The sequence below is a fragment of the Centropristis striata genome, chromosome 18 (assembly GCF_030273125.1).
Source record: "Centropristis striata isolate RG_2023a ecotype Rhode Island chromosome 18, C.striata_1.0, whole genome shotgun sequence".
Classification (NCBI taxonomy): domain Eukaryota; kingdom Metazoa; phylum Chordata; class Actinopteri; order Perciformes; family Serranidae; genus Centropristis; species Centropristis striata.
Genome location: NC_081534.1, coordinates 789,056 through 815,972, shown reverse-complemented (window position 1 = coordinate 815,972; position 26,917 = coordinate 789,056). Strand labels below are relative to the sequence as shown.

The window sequence follows — 26,917 nt, the reverse complement described above, 5'->3', positions numbered from 1 at the left end:
AATGACAAAAAAAATAAAAAAAAATTTTAAAAGGCACAAAATAACTTTAAAAAGACACAGAATTACCAAAAAATACACAGAATTACCAAAAAGACACAAAATTATTTTAAAAAGACACAAAATGACCAAAAAATACACAGAATGACAGAAAAAAAGCTAAATTACTTAATAAACAAACAAAATGACCAAAAAAGACAGAATTACCAAAAAAAGACACAGAATTACCAAAAAAGACAAAAATATTTTAAAAAAGACACAAAATGACGAAAAAAATACACAAAATTATTTTAAAAAGGCACAAAATAGCTTTAAAAAGACACAAAATTACTAAAAAAAAGACACAGAATTACCAAAAAAAAGACAAAAATATTTTTAAAAAGACACAAAATGACGAAAAAAATACACAAAATTATTTAAAAAAGGCACAAAATAACTTTAAAAAGACACAAAATTACTAAAAAAAGACACAGAATTACCAAAAAAGACAAAATATTTTTTAAAAGACACAAAATGACGAAAAAAATACACAAAATTATTTTAAAAAGGCACAAAAGCAAGATCACATTTGTACAAAAAAAGATCACCATTGCAACAAAATAAACCCGATAATTATATAAAGAGTTTAGAACACATTTTGACTATAATTATCAGGTCTTTTTATTGTTTTTATTGTTTAGACTGTGTGTATCCTTCTTTAATAACCCTCTGGGGTCTATGATCAGATTAGGTGAAGTTTAACAAAAAAAACTCAACATTGACATTCCCAGGTCATGTAAAACCAAAGATATGATAAAAATATAAGATAAGATAATAATGATAATATGTGATTTTGCACATAATTTGTTTTTGAAGAGTTGCAGCTAACAAGGAAAAAAAACATCTATAAATATACATTTTTTATGGGACTTTTTTTGTATATAGTTTTATTATATTTATTTTTTTACCTTTTTATATGTTCATATTTGTATCATATGTTTACATTTTGAAGTTCCAAAACAGTTCATTGAGCATATTTTAGGTTTTTATTGTAGTAATTTTTCAACCCGGATTTCCTGATTTTTGTGTATTTTGGGGCTCAATATGTTGATAAAGTAGGTTAAATCAGAAAAATAATTGTCAGATCATATAGGTGAAGAAAAAATGGATACCAAATACGGGTATGGTAAACATTTTTATGTGGTACATGAAAGGCAAAATCATAGAGATATGAACACAGTTGAGATTTATTGGGATTTTTGTATCTAAACTCTCTTTAGCCAAAGAGCTAAAGAGAAATTACATACAGCCAGAATGTGTAAAAAAAACATACGGACCCGGGGAGGGGGGTAATATTTTGAGAAAAAAAGTTTACGAGATTAAGGTGTCAAATCTACGATAAAAAATGTGCAGATTTATGAGATTTAAAATGGTGAATCTGCGAGAAAAAAGTTATTTTTTTCCCCACTTTTGTCTCGTAAATCTGCAAACTTTTTCAAGCAGATTTGTCACTTTAAATCTCTTAAATCTGCACATTTTTTTCTTGTAGATTTGGCACTTTTAATCTAGTAAACCCCCATTTGTATTTTTATTTTTATTCATACATTCTACAACCAAACAGAGACACGAGGAGCCCATTTAGATATCCACTGAAGTTACCAAATATAATTCTTCTAGTTCTCTTAAACGTGATCAGTTTATGAGGGTTGAAGGTGTTTTTATCCTCCTTACTTCAGTCATAAAACTTCCCTGAGGGAGGTTTGGCTAGAAACTCTTGGCATAAAATCTATAAGGGTTAGTTTATGACACTTTGATTGACAGGAGGAGGAGAAAGAGCAGCTCCTCCCTCAGGGAGCAGCACCTCCCTCCTGTTTACCTCCTATCAGTCACTGTCAGGAGTCACACTGGAGCACCACTCAGGTGTGACTCCATCTCTTGGAGACACTTTTTCTATATTTTCTATTCATTTATTTTCTTTGTTTTTACCTCTGAGACGTCTGACAGGCTCTTGAGCATCTTTCAGCTCCTTTTCAGCAGCACTTTTGGACTTTCTGCAGCACATTTCCTCTCCAAACAGCTATAAAAATGAATTTTGATGAGATCCTGTGTCTGATTGGAGGCTTTGGGAAGTACCAGAAGATCTTGTATATTTGGATCTGTCTACCTCAGATCTTTCTGGCGTTCCACATGCTGGTTTCTGTCTTCACCGGAGCCGTTCCTCCGCATTTATGTCGCTCCTCAGCAGGCAATTCAACCTCTTCAAGCCTAAACTTTAGCCTTGTGTCTGGGCCTGGTGGTCAGCCTGAGCTGGCCTGCTCAGTCCCCAGGAACCACAGTGTTGATGGGGCTGCAGCTCTGAGCACTGGACCCTCTACTGGGAGCTGCAGCGGGGGCTGGGACTACAGCACTGAGACCTTCAGCAGCACCATCGTGACTGAGGTGAGTGGCTTAGAAACTCTACTTCCACTTCAATTTAGGATTTTACTGAAAATCTATTCTTGTTCCTCATGAAGACTCCAAGCAGCTCAGTAATGCAGAGAGGCTTTTTTTAAAGAGTTAGCTGTGGTGATACCTGACACAAGGTTAAACGTGACACATTAACCTGAGGGGTGGGCAGCAGGAGACCAAAATGATGCAATTGGACAAAACAGTGTCAGTCAGATCTGCAGTTGATTTAGATCAGGGCTCTCAAACTCAAACTACCTGGGGGCCGCTGGAGGCAGTATCAAAATTACTAAAAAAAGACACAAAATGACCAAAAAAGACACAAAATTATTTTAAAAAGACACAAAACTATTTCAAAAAGACACAAACTGACCAAAAAATACACAGAATTACCAAAAAAGACACAAAATTATTTTAAAAAGACACAAAATGACAAAAAAAAACTGAAATTACTTACTAAACAAAATGACCAAAAAAGACAGAAATACCAAAAAAGACACTAAATTATTTTAAAAAGACACAAACTGACGAAAAAAATACACACATTGTTTTTAAAAAGGCACAAAAAAACTTTAAAAAGACACAGAATTACCAAAAAAATACACACAAATATTTTAAAAAGACACAAAATTATTTTAAAAAGACACAAAATGACCAAAAAATACACAGAATGACAGAAAAAAACTAAATTACTTAATAAACAAACAAAATGACCAAAAAAGACAGAATTATCAAAAAAGACACAGAATTACCAAAAAAGACATAATATTTTTAAAAAGACACAAAATTACAAAAAAAAGACACAAAATTACCAAAAGAAGACACAGAATTACCAAAGAAGACAGAAAGTTATTTTAAAAAGAGACAAAATTATTAAAAGAGACAAAATTATTTAAAAGAAGACACAAAATTATTTAAAAGAAGAAACTATTATTATAAAAGACACAAAATTACCAAAAAAAGACACAGAATTACCAAAAAAAGTAATTAAAGGGACCTTTCACACACAGCACGGTAAAGTGCCATTCATATAAAACTCACATTAAACTTTCATATCAAGGTGAGGGCCACAAAATATCATCACGAGGGCCACAACTGGCCCACAGGCCGCCAGTTTGAGAGCAGTGATTTAGATGTTTCTCTGCCAGTCCTCCTTGGACTTGATGTCTGGTGCTCTGTAACTTTAGCAGCATAAACTGTAAATTGATCTGATATTTACAGTCCAATGAATAAAGGCTGTGGTTGAAATCTGATGTTTGTTCCAGTAAAACAGGAATAAACCTGTATGAAAGTGTTGAACAGAACAAAGTGATGACTTATTACTTATTGATCCCTAGAACCACACAGTAGGCCTTTAAGTTAAAAATGTGTCCAGACCAGGGGGGGGCAATTAATGTCCCCAAGGGGCCACATGACCAACACCACGAAGGTTGCAGGGGCCGGACCAAAACTCTGAACTAAATTCTGCTCAATATTAACGTAATCGCTTTATAAAATACAGTAAATTATCTGGTTTTGAGCTGCTACTGATAGGAACACATGTTATGATGAGACTGTTAATGTGGAGTAAATCAAATATAGCAGTAAAAAGTAGTAAATACTCCAATCACTATATCACTTTAACATTTATTTTAAACACAACTGTAAATGTCTTTTAGTAAGCTTCCTATTTGTGTTTTTGTATTATAGCTTGTTTTTCATGTTTGTACATTTTCAAGGTGTTTTACAATGTTGTGATGCTTTTATTTTGAAAAGGTGCCGTCCAGTGTAAAACGGGTGCTTTCATTTTGAAAGGTAGTGACAGGAAATAACCGGTAGAACGGTTAAATGAAAAAACAAACGTTAAATAATAACGAGTGCGTAGTAATTCATATAAAGTTGATATAAAGTATCAAAAGGCTTCTATAGTGGCTGACTGACAGGACACAAGGTTTGTTAGAGTTTATTTTATTCTGTCATATATATTAGCGGCTATATTTGTTGTCTTAACTATAGTAAAAGTGCTTGTTAGCTCTAGTGCTAATGCTAATGTTTGCTATTTCTTTCAAAATAAAAGCACCGCGGTTATATTGATTTCTAGTTTCTGGGTAACGTCACGCGGGCCGGACAAGGACAGCCAATGGCCGGATGTGGCCCGCGGGCCGCCCAATGCCCAGGTCTGGCGTAAAGACATAAAAATGAAGCAACATTGAGTCTATAATCGATAATGTCAAATATATTTAGTATGAAAATATAGAACTAGATATTATCCTCATTTTACCTGTTATATGTTGTATATATGCAACCTGGATTCATTTAAAATTATGTGTTTGGAAACATAATTTTCAAGATCAGATTTTATGTTTCCTTAGTTTATTTTGGGTTCAAAATTTTGATCAAGTAAGTAAAAGTTAAAAATGAATCATCAGGACATAAAGGTGAGGTAACGCTGATAAAACTGATACCAACATGGCATGGTGAAGATTTTTAACAGGTTTTTTTAACAGATTTTTTTAACAGATTTTTTAATGGACATATTAGATGAAGATTTCGGAGTGTTAAGGAAAATTACTTTAAAAAGCCCAAATCATTATGATTCATCTTCTGGGAAACATAAATGCGCAGCCACTAGTTTATGACAGCTGTTCTCAACCTTGGGGTCGGGACCCCAATTGGGGTCGCGAGATGATTTCTGGGGGTCGCCAAATCATTTTGGAAGTCAGCTCTGTCTCCACTGTGTTAAAGTGTTCATGTGTTAATGTGTTTTAGTCTATTTGGTCATTTAATGGCTTTTTTAGTCATGGTGTGTCTTTTTTGGTATTTTGTGTCTTTTTTTTAGGTATTTTGTGTCTTTTTTGGTAATTTTGTTTCTTTTTTGGGTCATTTTGTGTCTTTTTTGGTCATTTTGTGTGTTTTTTGGTCAATTTGTGTGTTTTTTGGTCATTTTGTTTCTTTTTTGGGTCATTTTGTTTCTTTTTTGGTCTTTTTGTGTCTTTTTTTGGTCTTTTGTGTCTTATTTTTGGTAATTTTGTTTCCTTTTTTGGGTCATTTTGTGTCTTTTTTGGTAATTTTTTGTGTCTTTTTTTGGTCAATTTGTGTGTTTTTTGGTCATTTTTGTGTGTCTTTTGGTCAATTTGTGTGTTTTTTGGTCATTTTGTTTCCTTTTTTTGGGTAATTTTGTTTCTTTTTTTGGGTGATCTGAACTGTGTGTGTGAGATTGTGTTCAGTGAGCGGGGGTCACAGACAACATGCATGTTAAATTGGGGGTCGCGACTCAAAAAGGTTGAGAACTACTGGTTTATGAGATGCCAAATTGTTTGTAATAGAGGAATTAGACCACAGTCTGGATAGTTATGAGGTAATGAGGTCTTGACCCACAGTTTTCAGGATTCAGTTCTCAGGGGAAGTCCAGTATGGTTTCCAGATGAAAAACGTTTTAATATTTATATATTATATATATTTTTTAATATAATTACTTTTGTGTTTCTTGTTGCAGTGGGACCTGGTTTGTGATCGAGCCGTCCTGAACAACATCGCCTCATCTATGTACATGTTTGGCCTTCTCGTTGGTGCTGTTGGCTATGGGAGCTTCGCTGATAAGTAAGTTTGATGATTCAGTAAAATTCTCAGATTTGTTTCCATGGAATAACCAGAAACGTCTTGTCTTGTTCCAGGTACGGTCGCAGGATGGTGATTCTGGTGAACCTGGCCGTCCAGCCCGTCTCCGGGGTCGGAGCTGCCTTCGCCCCGAACTTCTACGTCTACATCGCCCTTCGCTTCATCGTTGGAACGTCTGTCTCTGGTGTCATCATGAATGCCTTTGTCCTAGGTCAGTGTCTTAAAAAAAGTGAAAGAAATATGTGATTTTTGCAATCTGGTCTCACAGAAATCAGTGGAATAGCCACGGAATCACTCAAATTTCCGTGAAACTGACACGGATTTCGCTACAATGCAAGTTAATTCCATGGATATTTGTTCCTATTGGTTTGTTCCAAGTCACGTGACTTTCAAGGTCCCGGCGGTCAGAACAAAAAACATGGCGGACAGTTCTCTCATTTTTAGTGAAAAAAATCAATATTTTGACTTAGTTTCTGCATAAAAATGGATTTTGATCACATTTCTAGCGAGAAATATATGTTTTATTTTCTAAATCTTCACTCAGTGAATGTACATCATCACTTTGTATCTTCTGGTCATTTTGTGTCTTTTTTTATCATTTTGTCTTTTTTTTCTTGTATTTTCTTGTCAATTATATGGCAAAACAGCATTTCTTTTGATGGAAAAACTTTTATGGTCGTAAATGTGAAATCAACAATGCAAATTTCATTTTACCGTAATATTAGGAAAAGTTGCACCATATTTGTTACGGTAAAGTTCTGGCAACCACAGCTGCCGTTTTTTAACCGTAAAAACAAAAAATACTGTGACCAGGGGCGCCAAACTGAACCATGAGTGGACCATGTTGGTGCCAGTTTTTGTTCCATCAAAGCTAGAGCATGGCTGAAAAAACAAATCTGAGTAAAGACAGTTGCAGCCACACAGACGAGAAAAACTGGCACAGATTAAACATGCGACAATAACACAGGAATGGCCGGGTAATTAAAAGCAGGTGAGTCAGTGGGGAGAGGCAGGTAACCACACAGGAAAGGAAAATAAATGCCAGTAAATAAATGAGTAATAAAATACTTGACCTTAAAGAGATGTCACAGGAGGACTTGATCCTACACTGTCATAAATTATTCTGTTGTCATTTCATTTTACTTAATATATTTGATAAAATGTATTAAATATAAATGTATCCTTGATTTTGAGGCAGTTGTTTAAGTCAGTAGTTCTCAACCTTTTTGAGTCGCGACCCCCAATTTAACATGCATGTTGTCCGTGACCCCCGCTCACTGAACACAATCTCACACGCACAGTTCAGATCACCCAAAAAAGAAACAAAATGACCAAAAAAAGAAACAAAATGATCAAAAAAGACACAAATTGACCACAAAATGATCAAAAAAAGACACAAAATGACCTAAAAAGACACAAAATGACCAAAAAAAATAAACAAAATGACCAAAAAAGACACCAAATGACCAAAAAAAGAAACAAAATGGCCAAAAAAGACACAAATTGACTACAAAATGATCAAAAAAAGACACAAAAAGACCAAAAAAGACACACAATGACCAAAAAAAGAAACAATATGATCAAAAAAAGGCACAAAATGACCAAAAAAGACACACAATGACCAAAAAAAAGAAACAAAATGACCTAAAAAGACACAAAATGACCAAAAAAGACACAAAATGACCAAAAAAGACATTAAGTGACCAAAAAGACTAAAACACATTAACACATGAACACTTTAACACAGTGGAGACAGAGCTGACTTCCAAAATGATTTGGCGACCCCCAGAAATCATCTCGCGACCCCAATTGGGGTCCCGACCCCAAGGTTGATATATATATATATATATATATATATATATATATATATATAAAAAAGCCTCCACTATATCCTTGCTCTGACCCTAGACTATAGATCCAGAAACTTAATTTCCTCATCTTTGATTGCCTACTTTCAAAAAAACTAAGGGGAAATGGTCCAATGACCAATGGCCGCCATTTTGATATGCAAATGAGAAGGTCAAAAACTCAAAAATTTCGCTTGGGAACCATTTTTTTTGGATTCAGCACCCTTGAAATAAGTAAAGTAGGCCGGTTTGCTGACTTGTACCCATAAATGCTCCTCACTTTCACTTTTTGGACAATTCCGTCTAGACTATGTGGCTGCTGGATGAGCTTTTTGCCTGAGAAAATGAGTTGGGGTCCAGTAGAAGCAGTGTGACGTGTTATTCTTGTGTATCATCCAGGCACAGAGTGGACCGGACCCAAGCAGCGGATGCTAGCTGGTATAATCACGGACTACTTCTTCGGCTTTGGCTACATTATCCTGGCTGGAGTGGCGTACCTCATCAGAGACTGGCGTATGCTGCAGCTGGCCATCTCAGCACCTTCTGTCCTCTTCATCTTTTACATCTGGTGAGTGGAAGTAGCCTGGTATACCCAGACTGCTTTGCACGCTCGATTTCATTTCGAACTGCCAAGGGGTCTGGCAACCAGAGAGGTTTCTTAGCCCTGTTTTAGGATCCAATCACAGAGCGGGGAGGGACGGCAAGACGATGACGCGTACTACCCGGCAGACGGAAGCTTGTAGTTTTCTTACGGATCCAACATGGCTGCTGCAGACGCGAAACTCTCTTTAGCTGTAGATGGTGTTTTAAATAGTTTAGAGCCAAAGTTGAAAGGCGAAAGGTCTCTGGGGGCTCCGCTGTCCCCCGGCTCGTAGCCAGATCACCAGCGTTATGGTAGCGGGGCTAATAGTAGTAGCGATACGCTACCGTTACGGGACTTGTACTGTACAGTAATTGGGAGCACTTCGACTCGGCGCAGTAATATCATCACTTCCGCTCCCTCTCACTTCCGTCAGGAGTGATGATATTACTGCGCCGAGTCGAAGTGCTCCCAAGTGCTATTCCGCCATACATTATAGTTCTCCTTTTTATCCGCTTAGAAAAGCGCCACGTTTTATTTTGTGTGGCCATACTTGGTCGTTTAACTACTCGTGTAGCTGTATTTAAATAGGGAAAACGTGGAGGAGTTTGGTCTCTTCTAACTGTCCATCTGTTTGGATCCTAATGAATGAACTGGGCTAAGCTAAGTGCTAGCCAAGTAGCTCCGCGCGCCAGGGCGATTGAGTGCACGCATTGAGACGCAAGAGGTCTGTATCAACTCGTCTTACTTGACCGAATAACATGTTTTAATATGAAAAAACGGTGGAGTGTTCCTTTAACAAATCATGTGCACTGCACACTTACACAGAATATTATGTCTGTGGTCTCAAGGCAAACAAACAAGATGACGATTATAGCATTTACCAATCAATACTGGTCAAACATTTAATCACATCCAATCTAGAAAATAACCATTAACCCTCTGGAGTCTCCAAAAGCGCCAAATAATCCAGACTTGTTGCCTCCATCAGAGTATAAAACAAAGCAGCGTGGAGCCCTACTGTACATTTACCTCTAAAGTTCTGGCTGTAAACTCCATGAGGCCAGTTTCAGTTTGATGATGATATACCAAGTAAAACTGGAGACAAGCTCAAATAGATTTAGTATCAAATGATAGAACTGGATGGAACCCTCTTATATGGTAGATTTGACACCTTTGGTCACATTTGACACATTTAAAATTCTTCAATGAGCATGATAGTGTTTTGAAAGTTTAAAAAAAAAAATTCAAAATCACATTTTATGTTGGACTAAAGGACTAAAAAAGACACAAAATGACCAAAAAAAAAAGACACAAAATGACCAAAAGAAGACAAAATAACTAAAAGAGGACACAACAAAAGACAAAATGACCCCAAAAAAAACAACACAAAATGACAAATTATTCTGCAAAACACACAAGACACAAATAAAATAGTCACATTAGAATAAGAACCAGAGGTGGATGACAGGATCACACACAATCACAAGATCACATTTATGTTGCTTTTTCTTTGTTTCTTTTTGGTTCAAAATGTTGATCCAGTAAGTCAGAATAAAAAAACAATTATAGGTGAGGTTGTGCTGAAAAAAACCCCCAACAACATGGCAATTTAAACATTTTTTTAAGTGGTGTATACAGGCAGGATGAAATGGATTCAAAAATGGACAAAATAGCCCAAAACTCCATCGAGTTAAAGTACAGCAACATATGAAGAAAGCAGTAAACTCACTTTATCATACACAACCACAGGTTTGTATCTGAATCACGGGGACGGAGGGCCCTCACATGCTGCTTCATGTTGCTGCCAGCCAGAAGAAAGGAAATGGGCGGGACATATAGAGTAGATCATTGATCAGGAGTGGGTGAAGTCAGGTGAGAATGGCTGGATCCATGCCATGGAAGTTGGTGGATTCCCGCCAGGGATGCTTTGGGCGCCATGTCGCCAACGCCCGTGCGGTGTCAGGTGACAAGAAGCGGTGTGCTAACTGAGGTTGCTAACTATGTATCGGAGGAAGCATGAGTCTAGTTCAGGGCAAGGTTATAATAGTTTTGGATTTTTCATTAGTTTTAGTTTTAATTTCGTTGTGAATTTTTGTTTTCAAATTCAGTTAGTTTTAGTTAGTTTTTAGAGTGAGTTTTCTAGTTTTAGTTTAGTTTTTATTTTTTGAAAATGCTTAGTTTTAGTTTAGTTTTCATTAGTTTTAGTGTTAGTTTTAGTTTTTTTTGTAATGGGCTATGTGTTGGGTGCCAGATTCAAAGTGGTCATAATACATTTTGCCTTTATTTCCTTTGGTTTATCATCTCAGCCCCAATAAGGTTATTAACTGTTTTGTATTTTGGTTCTAGTGTAAACATCCCAGTCTCAGTAAACATATTCACCATGTGTTGCATGTTCAAATAGAAACACTGAATTATGAATGAAAAAAGCTGACAAAAACGAAAACTAAGGACATTTTGACTATAATTTTAGTTAGTTTTAGTTAGTTTTGTAACCACAAAATACAGTTTCAGTTAGTTATCGTTTTTTTAAAAACTCTAGCTTTTATTTTTATTTCAGTTAACGAAAATGTTTTTTCAATTCTAGTTTTCGTTATTTCGTTAGTTTTCGTTAACTATAATAACCTTGGTTCAGGGCTCTCCCCAGGCTGACAGAGTAGCGCCCGGGATCAGGAAATAGGCAATTGGCACAGGGTGAAAAATAAATGGGTTACAAAAATCATGGGATAAAAATTTTGAAATAAAAAACTTGTAGCACCTGCTCAATGGCATGCATGATTGATGCCAAACCCCTCATATATTTAGTGCAGCAGCACAGGAAAATGCACTGATTTGCCTTGACCTTTCTTATAACATTGTAGCATTTTAATTACTTGTTAAACCGGCCTGAGTATAACAGCTTTCCACTCCAGTTTCAGTATGCTAACGCCCTTCCCTTGAAAGCATTTTATCTTCCATGGAAAATGTCTATGACATGCACAGCAACACAGTCGCTGTTTGTAAATAGGTGACAATGTAATTTGTTTTGACATTGTTAGGGTGTTGCCAGAGTCATCTCGCTGGTTAATGGCCAAGGACAGAAAAGAAGAAGCATGGGAACTGATCCAGAAAGCAGCGCAGATGAATGGGAAGCCTCTCACCAAAGATTTGGAGATGTGTCAGGTAATTTACAGGTCTATATTTATTTTAAATTACTGGTCAGTTATTAAGTCTTTATGATACATGATCTGAACATTATCATGCAAAAAGAGAACGACCCATATACACGCCTATTATTGGACAATCAGTATCAAACGAACAGATTCTTCTGACTTGCAGCTAAAAATCACAAAGTACAAGAAATGTAGCATTTGTAAGCATAAACATATAATAATAATAATAATAATAATAATAATAATAATAATTATAATAATAATTATAATTTGTGTAGCACCTTTTTTGGGTCTTTTTTGGGTCTGTTCCCAACGTATATGCATATATATATATATATATATATATATATACATATATATATATATATATATATATATATATATATATATATATATATATATATATATATATATTGCTGCTTAGCAAACAAATACACAAAACTTGAACGTTGGTTTCGCTACAGGCAAGCGTTGCTATGACTACAGCCGGTTGCCACGACGTACAGCCAATCACAACTGTCCGTTGTACAGCCAATCACATTTCACTCCCATTCAAGCGTACAGCCAATCATATTGTGTGACATAATCAACAGACATTTGTGTGACGTAATCAGCAGCAGACGAAGGACCCCGAGCCGATCTGGTAGCTACACCGGGACATTTACGGTTCTGTAACGTCTCGCCTGTACTTTGAATGCGCCCGAATCGGGATTCTGGGGTAATTTTCCACCTCCGGAGGTAGTCACAGAGGTGGAAAATTGGAGGAACTGTTGGAAGATTGACCACTATGAACGGGCCATCGTGGCAAGGCGGAATATTTGACGTTGCGTGTGACGTCTAACACACACCTCCCACTTGATCCACTCGCATCACTAAGTGTCCGGCTGCTTGTTGTAAACAAACGGAGGTCACTAACTGACACATACTGCTGCAGCACATACACACTACTGCTACAGAGCTAAATGTGCAGCCTATTAGCACTGTGCTACTGTGCTGCACTGCTGCTGCAGAAATTCACAGACTTGTCCTGTCTAATAAAAAAAAAATGTTTTTCTTATATTTAGAATTTATTTAAAAACCAATGTCAACCGGAGTCAAATTCCATGTTTGTGTACACAGACTTGGCCAATAAAGATGATTCTCATTCTGATTCTGATAATTCCTCTTGATTTACATTACATTACATGTCATTTAGCTGGTGCTTTTGTCCAAAGCGACTTACAATAAGTGAGAGACAGATGAGAGAAAGGCCGATTTCGCATTGTGAAGCTGTTCAGTCACAGCGAGAAGGTCCACTCTGTTGAGTGGCCCTTCTTAAAACCAGACTGGTGAGGGTCAAGGAGATTGTTCCCATGAAGATAGAAGGAGAGTTGAGTGAAGATAGCCCGTTCCAGAGTTTTAGAGAGAGACGGGTCTGTAGTTGTTTTAATATCAATGAAATTGTGCTAACTGTGTGACAGAAACTCCAGCATCAAACAGATCACACTGTAAAAAAAAAATCTGTTTAATTTACGGTAAAATACCGGCAGCTGTGGATGCCAGAACATCACCGTAAAAAATACAGTGAGCGTATGTAAATGTAAATATCAGCAAAAACTGTAATTTATACTGAATAATCCCATTACTTTTAGGATAATTGTGTCATCGTGGTATTTCTCCATTAACTTTACATGAAAAATGTATATTTTTACAGCAAAACTGTGTGTTTTCTACAGTTTATGGTGGTAGAATTTAAAGTTTTTTACTATTCTTTGATTGACAGTAATTAAAAGTATCTGCTACGTGATGTACAATGTTTAATTTTACAACCTATTTCTGATGCAAATTGACAGTGTTTTACATTTTTTACAGTGCAGCTCTGGCTCACTGTGAACCAACCATTATTTCTTTGCATGATTGTTTCCACCAGTAATCATCATTTAAGCATGTGAACTACTGAAATAGTAGTGTGTTTTGTCACTATTTAACTCACTGTTTCAACAGGTCTATGCAGCTGAAGAGAAAGGTGAGGAGAAGAAAAATCATTCATTCGCTGACCTTGTTCGAACCCCAAAAATGAGGAAGCAGTCTTTGGTTATTTTTTATCTCTGGTGAGTATGAGCACAGTGTTTTATATCATTGTTTACTTCTGAATGCCAATCATGATTGGCCTCATGTACATACATGTTAGTTAAGCTCCTGACACACCACAAACAAACGTGTTCAACTAGTTCAGCAACTTGTCCTGCAGTACAGCTTTTTTTTAAATTTCTGTTTATTTATGTGTGTGTTTACAATGACCACCGTAAACACAGGAACACAGCAGAGCTTCCAAGTGCCCCTCTAGTTTTACACAGGGGCACTAGGAGTTTTGTTGCCGTCCCACATTCCTAACAGTCTGGAACTTTGCTATTCCAGCACACACCTCTTTTCCATCTCTTGGCAAACTGTGTTAAAGCTCAGTTCTCTCTCACAATATGAGGTCTGATCTGAGGAAACCTTTAATAGCAGTAAAAAGAAAAAGAAAGAAAGGAAGATAATAGCTGGAGTGCAGACATATTACAGAAATATGCATCGACGAAGGGTTTATTAAATAAAAGTACTTATAGTTATAAACTCAAACAAGTTTGATGAATATTTTACATTTGGAGCACAGACTTAAAAGTTTTCACAGCTTTTTAGTTGAAGGAGGTAAACAATGTTTTAAAGTAAGTTTTAATCCGTCAGAAAGTGAAACGCTGACGTCCAACAGCTGCAACACAACAAACTGGTTTAGTTTGGCAGCATAAAAAGTGAAAAGGGAGGAAATCAGTGGTGCTGTCAGCAGAGTAGCAGTGGAGCATTAAACTCCTGGTGAGGTTGGAATATTTCATTTAAACATTGTGATATATAAAGCCTAATAATCTATATGATATCCCAAAATTGATATTATTATGATAGAGAGATATTATTTACTTCTTTACATCTAGTAATAATTCTGTCCCAGTAAGAGGAGTGTGTGTGTGTGTGTGTTTCTATTCGGGCACCTCCGCTGGTGGAGGAGACGCTGACATTCCGGTGTCCAGCAGGATAATAATAATAATAATAATAATGGTAAATAACAGAAGACAACAACATTTAATATCCTCGGCTAATATTCTGTTTAAAGAATTTAACGGTCGCATCGCGTGTATTTATTCTAAATTATATTTAATGATAATTGATGTAGCCTAAACATGTTTTGCTTTTTCTCCATTAAAAAACAAAACACCACAGAGTTTTATCAGCTCCAGGCATCGATACAATAGTCTAAGATCAATTCTCAGACTCAGACGTGTGGACTTCAAATTGATAAATGCCGAGCCTTGAGCAGAAATGATCGTACGCCCACTTTACGCTCACTTTCTGTCGTACGCTGGTTTGATAAATGAGGGCCACTGAGACTATTCCAAGTGAGAGATCTTTGATGCCATGGTATCTATAAATATGATTATAACTATATTATCATAACAATTCATTGTGAGGTTATAGAAACAATGTTAGATTTACCTTTAATTTTTATATATTTTTTGTTTTGTAAAAAGAAATAATTGTGTGTCGTGTTAAACAGTTTGCAGTTGATTTGGTTAGGACTTAACTAACTTCTTGGCAAAAAAAGCTACTTAAACCACAGAGTGGTAGGGGTCTTTTTAATCTTGCAGCCAAAGAATTTAAACCTGCCTATCCACCTCCCATGCAGGCAATTAAACTGAAAACAAAAAGGTGGGAAATGACTGGCTGGAGGGCAGAAAAGGCCGTCTGCGGACCTGTTGGGGCAACATGCATAGTGGTGGGAGTCAAAGCACTTACCGCCTTCAGGGTAACAGTCTTTACTGATACTGTGACTTTTTTTTGGGAATGTGGGGGATGACAGTGGTGCTCTTGAAGCATGAAGAGATGTTGAAAAATTAGTTCCATTCTCATTATTATTGACCTTGTGTTCGAACGGTTTGAGTGTCCCTACCTCATGATTGACAGGTCCCTTCCACAGATTTCCTTGCTAATCAACCTGCTGCCATGTTTTTGCAAAAACAACAACATGGCAGCAGCCATAAACCAAAATTGCAAAAGCCAAAACAACAAACTTAAAGATTTAAAACTTGAGTCCATAAACTAATGTTTCAATGCCACAGTGATTATGACCATCGTTATTATACAGTCAGTGCTTAAGAAATAAAATTATCTTTACAAATCTTCACAAAATTACCTTTTTCTTGCACTGCATATATGTATCTGGTTTTGTATCTTATTGCTTGCCCCTTATCCATCCATCCATCCATCCATTTTCCTCCACTTATCCGGGGCCGGGTCGTGGGGCAGCAGGTTAAGCAGGTTATGCAGGGCATTCCAGACCTCCCTCTCCGCAGCCACAACGTCTAGCTCCTCTCTGGTTCTCCCCCGGGGCCTCCTACCAGTTGGACGTGCCCGGAACTCCTCTAATGGGAGGCGCCCGGGAGGATCCTTACCAGATGCCCAAACCTCCTCAGCTGACTCCTTTAGAGGAGAAGGAGCAGCGGCTCTCCTCCGAGCTCCCTCCGGATGTCTGAGCTCCTCCCCCTATCTCTAAGGCTGAGCCCAGCCACCCTACGGAGGAAGCTCATTTCAGCCGCTTGTATCCGCGATCTCGTTCTTTCGGTCACTACCCAAAGCTCATGACCATAGGCGAGGGTTGGAACGTAGACAGTGGTGGTTCTTCACAGGGGCCTCCAGGGGCCACTGCCCCTGTGAAGAAGCCCTTGGCCCCTGTTGTGGCCCCTGTGTCAAATTAATAATAAAATGATACATTTGTAAAGATGAGAGACGGAACAATTCTTACCTATTTTTTGTTCAAACAATATCTCATTGTACACAAAAGGAACCCAGAATGTGTATATTGTATAATAGTTGAATTGTGCATTAAAAACGTGTCTGTGTATATATATATAAAAGATAATTTTCACTGTACTGCACTTTCAAAATAAAAAAAGTAACTGTGCACAAAAATGAGAAATGTCATCGTCGTACAAAAATAGTTGTTATTGTTGGTACCTCTCATTGTTTCAATCAATGTATTTGTATCTTCCAAATATACATAAATGATATTTTAAATAATTTTGAATGGTCACAAATCTCTAATCAAAATGACTAATTTAATAAATAAAGTAAAACTATAAAGGTGTTTATGGGTAGAATATTAATGTTTGTCTTCCTGAAGTCCATTTCCATGTTCAACTATTTCCCAAGTTGTTGCAGCAATTTTTGGGTTGATACCATTTCTTACAACCTCTGAAGGAAAAAAATATTGCATAAAAACCATAAACTATGTGTAGGGCTGCACATTTTCTTTCTTTAGCACCATCCTGTGGTACTGTTAGGGTTGCAAAGGGGTAGAAAATTTCTGATACATTTCCAGAAACTTTTGGGGAAGTTAAGCAGGGAAATTTTGGAAATATTCCAAATCAGAAACTTTCCATGGGCATTATGGAAATCTATGGGAATTAATGGGAATTGTCTTGAAATTGGGGGTAATTTAAATTAACTGTATCATATCCAAACATAAATATAAACATTTTGTTTTGTAATATGCAGACATCCATGCAAATTAATACAATTAAAAAACATGACATTTCAACAGATTTATTTGTAAGTAGAACTTTATTGAGGTTTCAATTATTTTATTGAGCAATCAATTCATCCCCGTAAATGCACATGGAAGATACTATAAGATACTATAAGATACTATACTAGATACTATCAAAAACAGCATTGTGGAATTATTTAATTCTTGTAAATATTTGGTTCATTTTTCTACAAACTAAAACGTAACACATACTAACTAAGAGAGTGTAGACTCTTTGTGTCTTTTTTTGGTCATTTGGTCTTCTCATTTTGTGTCTTTTTTGGTCATTTTGTGTCTTTTTTTGTCATTTTGTGTCTTTTTTGGTCATTTTTTTCCTTTTGAATATATGAAGAGTGTTGGTTGTCTGATGAAGAATCTACCTTTTTCCACCTGTCTCAGGTTTGCCAATGTGCTTGTGTACTATGGCCTGTCTCTCAACATTTCTGACCTTGGAATGAACATCTATCTGACCCAGATGATCTTTGGCCTGATAGAGATGCCTGCACGTACCATCACACTTTTCACTCTCAACCGCTCCCGTAAATACTCACAGCTATCTTTCCTGGCTGTGGGTGGCACGGCCTGCCTGCTGACCACCTTCATCCCCACAGGTATGGACACACCTGTTAATGTATGCATGCTCTAGGACTGTTCACCTCTTGGACCAGGGGTGTCAAACTCAAATACACAGTGGGCCAAAATTTAAAACTTGGACAAAGTCGCGGGCCAACATTGATATTTATTGAAAAAATGGACCTAAACAAGTTCAAACGAAATGGAACAAGCAAAGCTTGATATAACTTAATATTGCAAACATGCAAAATCGAACATCAAATAAAACAAACAAACACATCAATGGCATTCATTTCTTAAATAAGATTTAGATAAAAATCGTATGTCCCTTTATTTTATATGCGGCCTTCTTTAAAATTAAATTTAACAGTAATCTTTTTCCACAGGCTAAAAAAATAAATGTAAGAATAAAATAACAATAATAAACCAAATGACTAATAATAATATCCTTCAATGAATGTGCAGCCATTCAAGCCTTGGACTAGCAAGAAAAAGTGCATGAAGACAACTTTAATTGTTGCTCAGTTTGCTCCACACTGATCTACTGTGTTCAAGCCAGAACACCAGCAGAGCATTCTGGGATTTGTAGTATTATTTGCGCTGTATAATACCGGCGGGCCAGCTCTGGTTGTCATTTGGTATTCCCTTGCGGGCCAAATACAATTATACTGCGGGCCAAATTTGGCCCACGGGCCAGAGTTTGACACCTCTGTCTTAGACTGTCTAAACAGGGACAATCCACCAGTCAATAAAAGTGGCTGGTGACTTCTCTTTTTTTTTAAAATGCACTTTTAATGACTTGGGTCTAAATGTGTCTGATGCAAATATGCATTTCTATGCTGACGACACAGTTATTTACTGCTATGGATCAACTCTTGTTCAGGCTGTTGAATCTTTGCAGAAAGCTTTTGTAGCTGTACAACACTCATTATTCACTTGAAACTGGTTCTCAATGCTGATAAAACAAAGCTTATGTTGTTTTCTAACAGTAAAAAATTGCCCCAAATGGTTCCCCCAGTGTCCACTATTGAGGGCAGTGAAATAGAGGTGGTTCTTATGTATAAATACTGAGGAGTCTTAATTGATGACTCACTCACCTTCAAGCCACACATAGAAAATATTGAGAAGAAGCTGAGGCTAAAATTGGGTTTTTATTTTTAAAATAAGTTGTGTTTTTCTTTTAATGTAAAAAAGCGTCTTGTCACTGCAACGTTTTTATCAGTGTTGGATTACGGAGATCTTTTGTACATGAATGCTGATCAATGTCTCAGAATGATTGATCCTGTTTATCAGCTTCTTTGAGCTTCATTACTAACTGTTAGATGTCCTCTCACCATTGTGAATTATACTCTCGGGTAGGATGTCCTGCTCTGGCCACTCCAAGGGCTCAGAGTCATTGCTATACTTTCATTTATAGGTAATATTGGGACTGCTGCCTTCGTACATTTGCACCTTAATTTCTGTGAGAAATGCAGGATCTTATTCTCTTCGTTCACTAGATCAGTTGTTGCTTTCTGTCCCTTCTGCTCTACAGAGTTGGTAAAAGGTAAAATATGCTCCAGAAAGACTGTAAACTAACTGACTTAGCTTCTTTGAGCACTTTTAAATCCAAACTGAGAGTTATTGAGGCCAATTCCACAACATGCACTTTTTTCTCATAACGCGTTTAAGGTCTGTGTCTTATGTAAATATGTAACTGTATTTTGTGTTTGCTGCCTCTTGGCCAGGGCTCCCTTGAAAAAGAGGTTTTTAATCTCAATGGGATATTTCCTGGTTAAATAAAGGTTAAATAAAAAAAAAAGAAACAAAATGACAAAAAAACCCACAAAATGACCAAATGAAGACACAAAATGACCAAAAAAGACACAAAATGACCCAAAAAAAGACACAAAATCACTAAAAAAAGAATTAAAAAAATGACCAAAAAAGACACAAAATGACTAAAAAATACAAAATGACCAAAAGAAGACACGAAATGACAAAAAAACACACAAAATGACCAAATGAAGACACAAAATGACCAAAAAACACACAAAATGACCAAAAGAAGACACAAAATGACTAAAAAAAGACACAAAATGACTAAAAAAAGACACAAAATGACCAAAAAAAGACACAAAATGACCTAAAAATATACAAAATGACTAAAATTGTTCACCTAAGGCAGATGTATTCTAAAATGTAGTAGGTTGATGATAAGCTGGTTCTCACGTTCCATGTTTTTTTCCATGTTTCCAGTCTGTGTCTGAGATTTCCCCTCTGTTTTCTTTGTTTTCTTTCTTTTAGAGCTGTCTGTCATTAAAACCGTGCTGGCCATGATTGGGAAGTTCGGCATCACAGCCTCTCTTTCTATTATTTACGTCTATTCAGCTGAGGTGTTCCCCACTGTTATCAGGTGAGTGTTTCCCTCCAAAACACTGCTGTGACAGATTAAAACTCCTGAGCCTTATATGATGTGATGTCACAAAATGACTGAAAAAACACAAAATGACCAAAAGAAGACACAAAATCACCAAAAAAGACACAAAATGAGAAGACAAAATGACCAAAAAAAGACAAAAAAATGACCTAAAAATACACAAAATGACCCAAATTGTTACGCTAAACACACAAGACACAAATAAAATAGAGTCCCACTAGAATAAAAACCAGAGTTGGATGACAGGATCAATCACAAGATCACATTTATGTTTTGGTCATTTTGTGTCTTTTTTTTTGGTCATTTTGTTTCTTTTTTTAGTCATTTTGTGCCTTTTGGTGTCTTTTTTTGTCATTTTGTGTCTTTTTTTTGGTCATTTTGTGTCTTTTTTTTGTCATTTTGTGTCTTTTGGTGTCTTTTTTGGTCATTTTGTGTCTTTTTTTTGGTCATTTTGTGTCTTTTTTTTGTCATTTTGTGTCTTTTTTTAGTCATTTTGTGTCTTTTTTTAGTCCTTTAGTCCAACATAAAATGTGATTTTGAATCTTTTTTTTACTTTCAAAACACTATCATGCTCAATAAAGAATTTTAAATGTTGCAAATGTGCATTAATTTCAGAGTACACTGAGACATTAAACTGCATCATTTTCAATTAAATTCTGGAAAAGTTGGTGTGTTCTAAAACTTTTGACCAGTAGTGTATGTGACCTAGATTTCTCTCTCTCTCTCTCTTTGCCTGTCCCCAACAGACAGAATGGGATCGGCATTGGTTGCATGTGTGCTCGTATCGGAGGCGTCCTGGCTCCTCTGATGTATCTCCTGAGGAGCTGCTGTCCTCAGGCTCCCATGATCCTTTGTGGCGTCTGCCCTCTGCTAGGCTCCGCCCTCACCCTGCTGCTGCCGGAGACAGCCAATAAACCGCTACCTGACACCATCGAAGAAATAGAGGCACCCAACCTCAGGTCTGACACCAACACCACTTTTAGACCATCATTTTTAACCCTTTGATGCACAACATGGGTAAAAAAGGACCCGCATTTCAACAATTTGCTCAGAAAGTTATTTATAACTGCCTGAATACCAGACTTTAAATAAGTAAAAATATCTCTGCACTGAAAAAAACAATGACATGTTGAAATAAATACAAAAATACTTATTATGAGCAATTGTGGCTTGAATCGCCCAACTGTAGTAACATTAAAATAAGCCAGAAATACTTGAAACTAGCACATTTTGGTGATAGAAAATGCTTTTTAAATATAATTCAAACTACAAGTAACTAAAACTCTCAACTGGAACCAATATTTTAGGTAAAAACTCACCATATTCAACAGTTGAATAGCTTGAAAAGCATGAAAAAGCTCACAATATCAACTCTAAAAACAAGTCTTTAAACAATAAGATAATTGCATAAGCACATAATAATACTAATAATTAAATAAGCACATAAGGTTATGGTCAGTAGGTAAATTATACTCGAAACAATAAAATTAAGATACTATTGCTAGATAGAAGAAGAAAATACTTGGTGAGCTTCATGTTTTTTGTAGTGCAGCGGCCGCATTCCATTCTTTGTGAATTCACCTCTTTATACTCACGCTAGCTGTGTTAGCTTTTTAGCTGAAAGGTAGTTTCCTTACAGCCTGCTAGTAAATGTTCTGGTCACTAATGTAGAGTAACAGAAATAACGGAGATTTTCATTAACTCAGCAACAAAAAACAATCTTAAAACAAGCTAATGTGGGGTGGAGTCAAGGCAGATTTCTTTTTTTATGTTTATGTTATGTTTTTTATGTTTCCTCAAAACTACTGTTTTTATCATAACTCAGCGGTTGTTGTGCAGCTCTACTGAGGCTCAAAGCTGATTTTCTATCTCATGTTTCCACCTTTACCTGTCCAGAGAGGAGGGGCGTGTGAAGCCGGCCGTCTTTAAGAGCTTGCTGAGAAAAACAGACGTGATCTGTTGCACCAGGACACACTGATGCTGTGAGTCAATATTTTCACCACTATTCCAACCATCTCTGATGATTCCACTGGAAATCAAGAGGAATCTTTTCTTTTTATGGGACTTTGCTGTTTGTAAGTATTTTTACCCTTTTCTCCAGCTTCTGTACAAGTTTGTTTTTGTATCCCATCTTTCCTTTATGTCCAGTTATCATAAGTTATTATCAGTGGAGTGAAACATCTCACTATATGTGATGTTAAGAATTAAATAGAATACATATGTTAGAATATATGTCAATAGAAAAAACAAGGTTCAAAACGTTTTATGTGAAATGTAATGAAGTATTGTCTGTGTTCTTTTTGTTTTATGTTCTGTATTGATATAATGTATGTCATGTCTGTTATCATTCTGTGTATTTCTACATTGTATTTATCACACTGAAATATGATGATAGACCCCTAGAGGGAAGAATAGCTGCAGCTTTGCAAAAGCTAAATAAAAACAAAAAAACTTGTTTTCACAATAAGAATGATGTTGCACCCTTATAGATTATAGACTGACTTTAGTATCAGGAAATTCAGGCTGTTAGGAACAAAAAACATGACATGTTTCTAGTGACGGGTATAAATATAGGGTAAGAGTTGAAAAAATATTTTTGAAATGAATAAACCTTATTTTCTCAGGAAAATCTCAGTATTTTTTGAATTATTATTTTGTGTTTCTGCTGCTTAGAAAGTTATTTATAACTGCCTGAATACCAGACTTCATTGCAAAGTTATTTTATTCTGATATGAATTATTGTTATTGCTGCTATACAAGTAATATATCATTTTAAAGCTGTATTTGTGCTTTTTGTGTGGAATAACCAATAAGCACATCAGATCAATATGAAGTTCAATTCAACATTTTCCCTATTGCAGCATTGGAGGTCAAAGGTCAAATTCTGTCATGAAAATGTGACTGTTGGATGGATTATACTGCCCCACAGAGTCTAACTGCAGTAACTACATTTTTGGTCAAAATTGAGTTCTAACTAAAAATGAACTCCTTGATGTCTGTTTTATCTTGTGACAAAGTTTAAGATTTCAATTTTGCTTTAATTCAGATAAATAATTACATAAAAATTAAATTAAATTAAATTAAATTAAATTAAATTAACCGGTAGTGTATATGTTTTATTTTCTAAATATTCACTCAGTGAATGTACATAATCAGTTTTTTTTAGTTAAGTGAATCTGTGGCTATTTCACGGATTCCTGTGTGACCATGTTGGATCAATGTAATATGTTAAACTGAAACTGCTCTCAGGTTCATTCAGCAGAAGAAACTTGAAATACTGATTGAGGTAAAAACACTTAAATGTTTCATTTTTTGATGTTATTTGAAATGATAGTATTGATGCATCTATATATTTTTACATTTACACTGAACCCAAGTCTGTGACTCTGGTTGTTTCTATGAAATGTGTTTTTATTGACTTTTAGTACAATAAAGATGTGTAAACAAAATGAATGTTATGAATGTTATTTCTGAAGTTTTCAGAATAAAAAGGAAACATACTACAACACAGTAATGTATTTTCCTTTAACTCAGAGAAATAATCACGTTATCTGTCTGTAATGGCTAATGTCTGTAATTTTTAACCTTGTTACTTTACAAACAAATTACTTTACAATTAGTTTTAAGAGGTTCATTATTTCCAGTGGAAAAAAATCATCTGATCCATTACTTAAATAAAAGTACTAATACCACAATGTGAATTACTACAAGTAAAAGTCCTGCATTCAAAACTTACTGAAGTAAAATGACAAAAGTACCAGCTTCAAAATGTATTTAAAGTATAGTAAGTGAAAGTACTTGTTATGCAGAATATATAAATATTTATATATCAAGTCAAATCAAAAAATCAATCAAAATTACTTTATTTATCCCTGAGGGTAAATTCAGTTAGTCTGAATAAAAAAAAGATTTAAAAAATTGAGAACAAAAATGTCCTCAAAGTAAGTCGAAAATAATGAGATAAAAAGTCATTATTATGAGATAAAAAGCTGAAATCATAAGATAAAAATTCATAATTATGTGATTAAAAGTGGTAATTATCAGCAAAAATGTCAAAATTATGAAATAAAGTCATTATTATGACATAAAAAGTCGAAATTATGAGATAAAGAGTCGAAATTATGAAATAAAAAGTCATAATTGTGAGATAAAAATGAGAAACTATGAGATAAAAAGGTCATAATTATGAGATAAAAAGTCATAATTATAAGATAAAATGTCATAATAATGACATAAAAAGTAATTCTTATGAGATAAAAAGTGGAAATTATGACATAAAAAGTCATTCTTATGAGATAAAAATTAGAAACTATGAGATAAAAAGTCATAATTATGACATAAAAAGTCGAAATTATTAGATAAAAAGTCATAATTATGAGATAAAAAGTCATAATTATAAGATAAAATGTCATAATAATGACATAAAAAGTAATTCTTATGAGATAAAAAGTGGAAATTATGAGATAAAAAGTCATAATTATGAGATAAAAAGTCATAATTATTTCGACTGAAGTTTTTTATTTTTTTCTGGCGGAAGTGGGCTTCCATTCAAATTGATGGATCAGATATAAAATAGTTTTTTCAGCTTGCTGCTGTCTTGCATTAAAGTGTCATTCTAAGATAAACCGGAAGATGGCGCTGCAGCGCTGAGTACAAACTAAACATCTCGTCCAGCTGTTTACCACGTCATTACAAATCTAACAAGTCCAAGTGAAACTAAAATAAAATAGATCTGCTCATCTGACACATATTCCCCCAAAACAATGTTTCCACCTTTACATTTAAATTTAACTCTCACAACATCACAACAAAACCAATGACTAGGTAGCTTCTATGTTACTATATTTCTTTTACGACTTTGTCATGCTTTATCTTTTATATAATTATATATAATCCTCTTTGTTGCTGAGCATAAGCAAATAAAAACAACCAATAAAAGTCTAAAAGTTATGCTGTATACTCTGAATTAAATATGTTTACCAGAAGAAATCTTTTTATACACACACAACCACTTCCATCCCGAAGTCCCGCCCACCTACCACCCCTCGATATCTGATTGGACAAGAGGCCTGTCAGTCAAAGGACGGGCCCGTTATGCGTACTTCACTGGCTTCTGAAAGCTCGGACTTCTGAGATGTCTCCACAATCAAGTGTGGCAATAAAAGTAACTAATTTAGAGCTGCAGCAATTATTCGATTATTATTATATATATATTATTAAATTAATTGTCAATTATTTTGATAATCGAATAATTGGTTTGAGCAGTTTTTTGTAAGACTATAAGTCCAAATTCTCTGATTTCAGCTTCTTCAATGTGAATATTTCTGGTTTCTTTGTTCCTTTATGACAATAAACTGAATATCTCTTTGGTTTGTGGACAAAACAAGAGATTTGAGGACGTCATCTTGTGATTTGGGAAACACTGATTGATATTTTTATACATTTTATTGACCAAACAACTAATCAATTAATCGTTTAAATAATCGACAGATTAATCGATAAAAAAAATAATCGTTAGTTGCAGCCCTAAACTAATTACTAAACAAAAGTCAAAGAGTTTATTTGTAACAGCAGCAGATTGTTGAAAACGCATACCAAAGGTGATATTCCAAAGGAGATATTTAATACACAGGTAATACCAATAATGCCAGCTATTCTCAACCTTGGGGTCGGGACCCCAATTGGGGTCGCGAGATGATTTCTGGGGGTCGCCAAATCATTTTGGAAGTCAGCTCTGTCTCCACTGTGTTAAAGTGTTCATGTGTTAATGTGTTTTAGTCTTTTTGGTCACTTAATGTCTTTTTTTGTTCATTTTGTGTCTTTTTTTGATTATTTTGTGTTCAATTTGTGTCTTTTTTGGGTAATTTTGTGTCTTTTTTTGGTCATTTTGTGTCTTTTTTGGTCATTTTGTGTCTTTTCTTTGGTCATTTTGTGCCTTTTTTTTGTCATTTTGTGTCTTTTCTAGTCATTTTGTGTCTTTTTTGCTCAATTTGTGTCTTTTTTGATCATTTTGTGGTCCATTCGTGTCTGTTTTGGTCATTTTGTTTCCTTTTTTTGGTCATTTTGTTTCTTTTTTGGGTGATCTGAACTGTGCGTGTGAGATTGTGTTCAGTGAGCGGGGGTCACAGACAACATGCATGTTTGCAAAATTGGGGGTCGCGACTCAAAAAGGTTGAGAACTACTGCTATATGTGGCTCTATGGTAGTGTCCATGAGGCCCCCTGCAGCTTTTAAGTCGCCCTCCCTGCTCAATGCACATGTTTGTTCCTATAGGTTGCGTTCTTCTGCCTAGTGCTGATATTTCCGACCGCCCCTGAAGGCAGCAGTAGTTGCATTGTGGCCCTGCAGAGCTAACGCCATCAGTGAGCGGCTGGGAGCAGCAGCAGCAGCAGCAGCAGGACACCAGGGCCATGGGACTGACTCACCGACATGGACTATAGAGCTGAGGGCTGTTAGCACCTCTACCCGGTAAGATGCTAACTCTGCTATCATCAGCTGCTGCTGGCTCTGACTGGCTTTGATTTTACTATTGTTATTATTATTATTATTGGCATTATTCATCGTGCGTATTTACGCAAACGTCTTTATTCTGCTAGCCTCCTGCTGTGTGTGGAGGCTGTGTGAGTGTGTTTCCCCGGTGAAACCTCCACCTCCAGCCTGATGGAGCAGCAGCACGTTAGACTGGTGGTTCTCCATAGAACAGCAGGAACAGACTGTCTGTTAGTCTGGTAG

The 26,917-nt window shown here is 35.8% G+C and overlaps 3 protein-coding genes across 3 annotated transcripts in view; all 3 read left to right on the top strand.

The window, feature by feature from the left end:
* cnih3 (cornichon family AMPA receptor auxiliary protein 3) overlaps positions 1 to 26,917 on the top strand; it is a 386,093-nt gene that overhangs the window by 233,824 nt on the left and 125,352 nt on the right. The gene's annotated exons all lie outside the window — the stretch shown is intronic.
* si:dkey-119m7.4 (uncharacterized protein LOC560629 homolog) lies at positions 1,760 to 26,917 on the top strand. The gene is made up of 11 exons (XM_059356883.1): positions 1,760 to 2,415; positions 5,897 to 6,000; positions 6,075 to 6,229; positions 8,265 to 8,433; positions 11,484 to 11,607; positions 13,581 to 13,687; positions 17,593 to 17,804; positions 20,053 to 20,161; positions 20,932 to 21,144; positions 26,534 to 26,653; positions 26,842 to 26,917. The coding sequence occupies exons 1-11, from the start codon at positions 2,062 to 2,064 to the stop codon at positions 26,915 to 26,917; spliced, it is 1,743 nt and encodes a 580-aa protein (XP_059212866.1). The 5' UTR covers positions 1,760 to 2,061.
* Positions 26,596 to 26,917, top strand: part of fynb (FYN proto-oncogene, Src family tyrosine kinase b) — an 80,381-nt gene continuing 80,059 nt past the window's right edge. The window contains exon 1 of the mRNA XM_059356586.1: positions 26,596 to 26,653. The gene's annotated coding sequence lies outside the window, so the exon portion shown is untranslated. The remainder of the gene's footprint in view (positions 26,654 to 26,917) is intronic.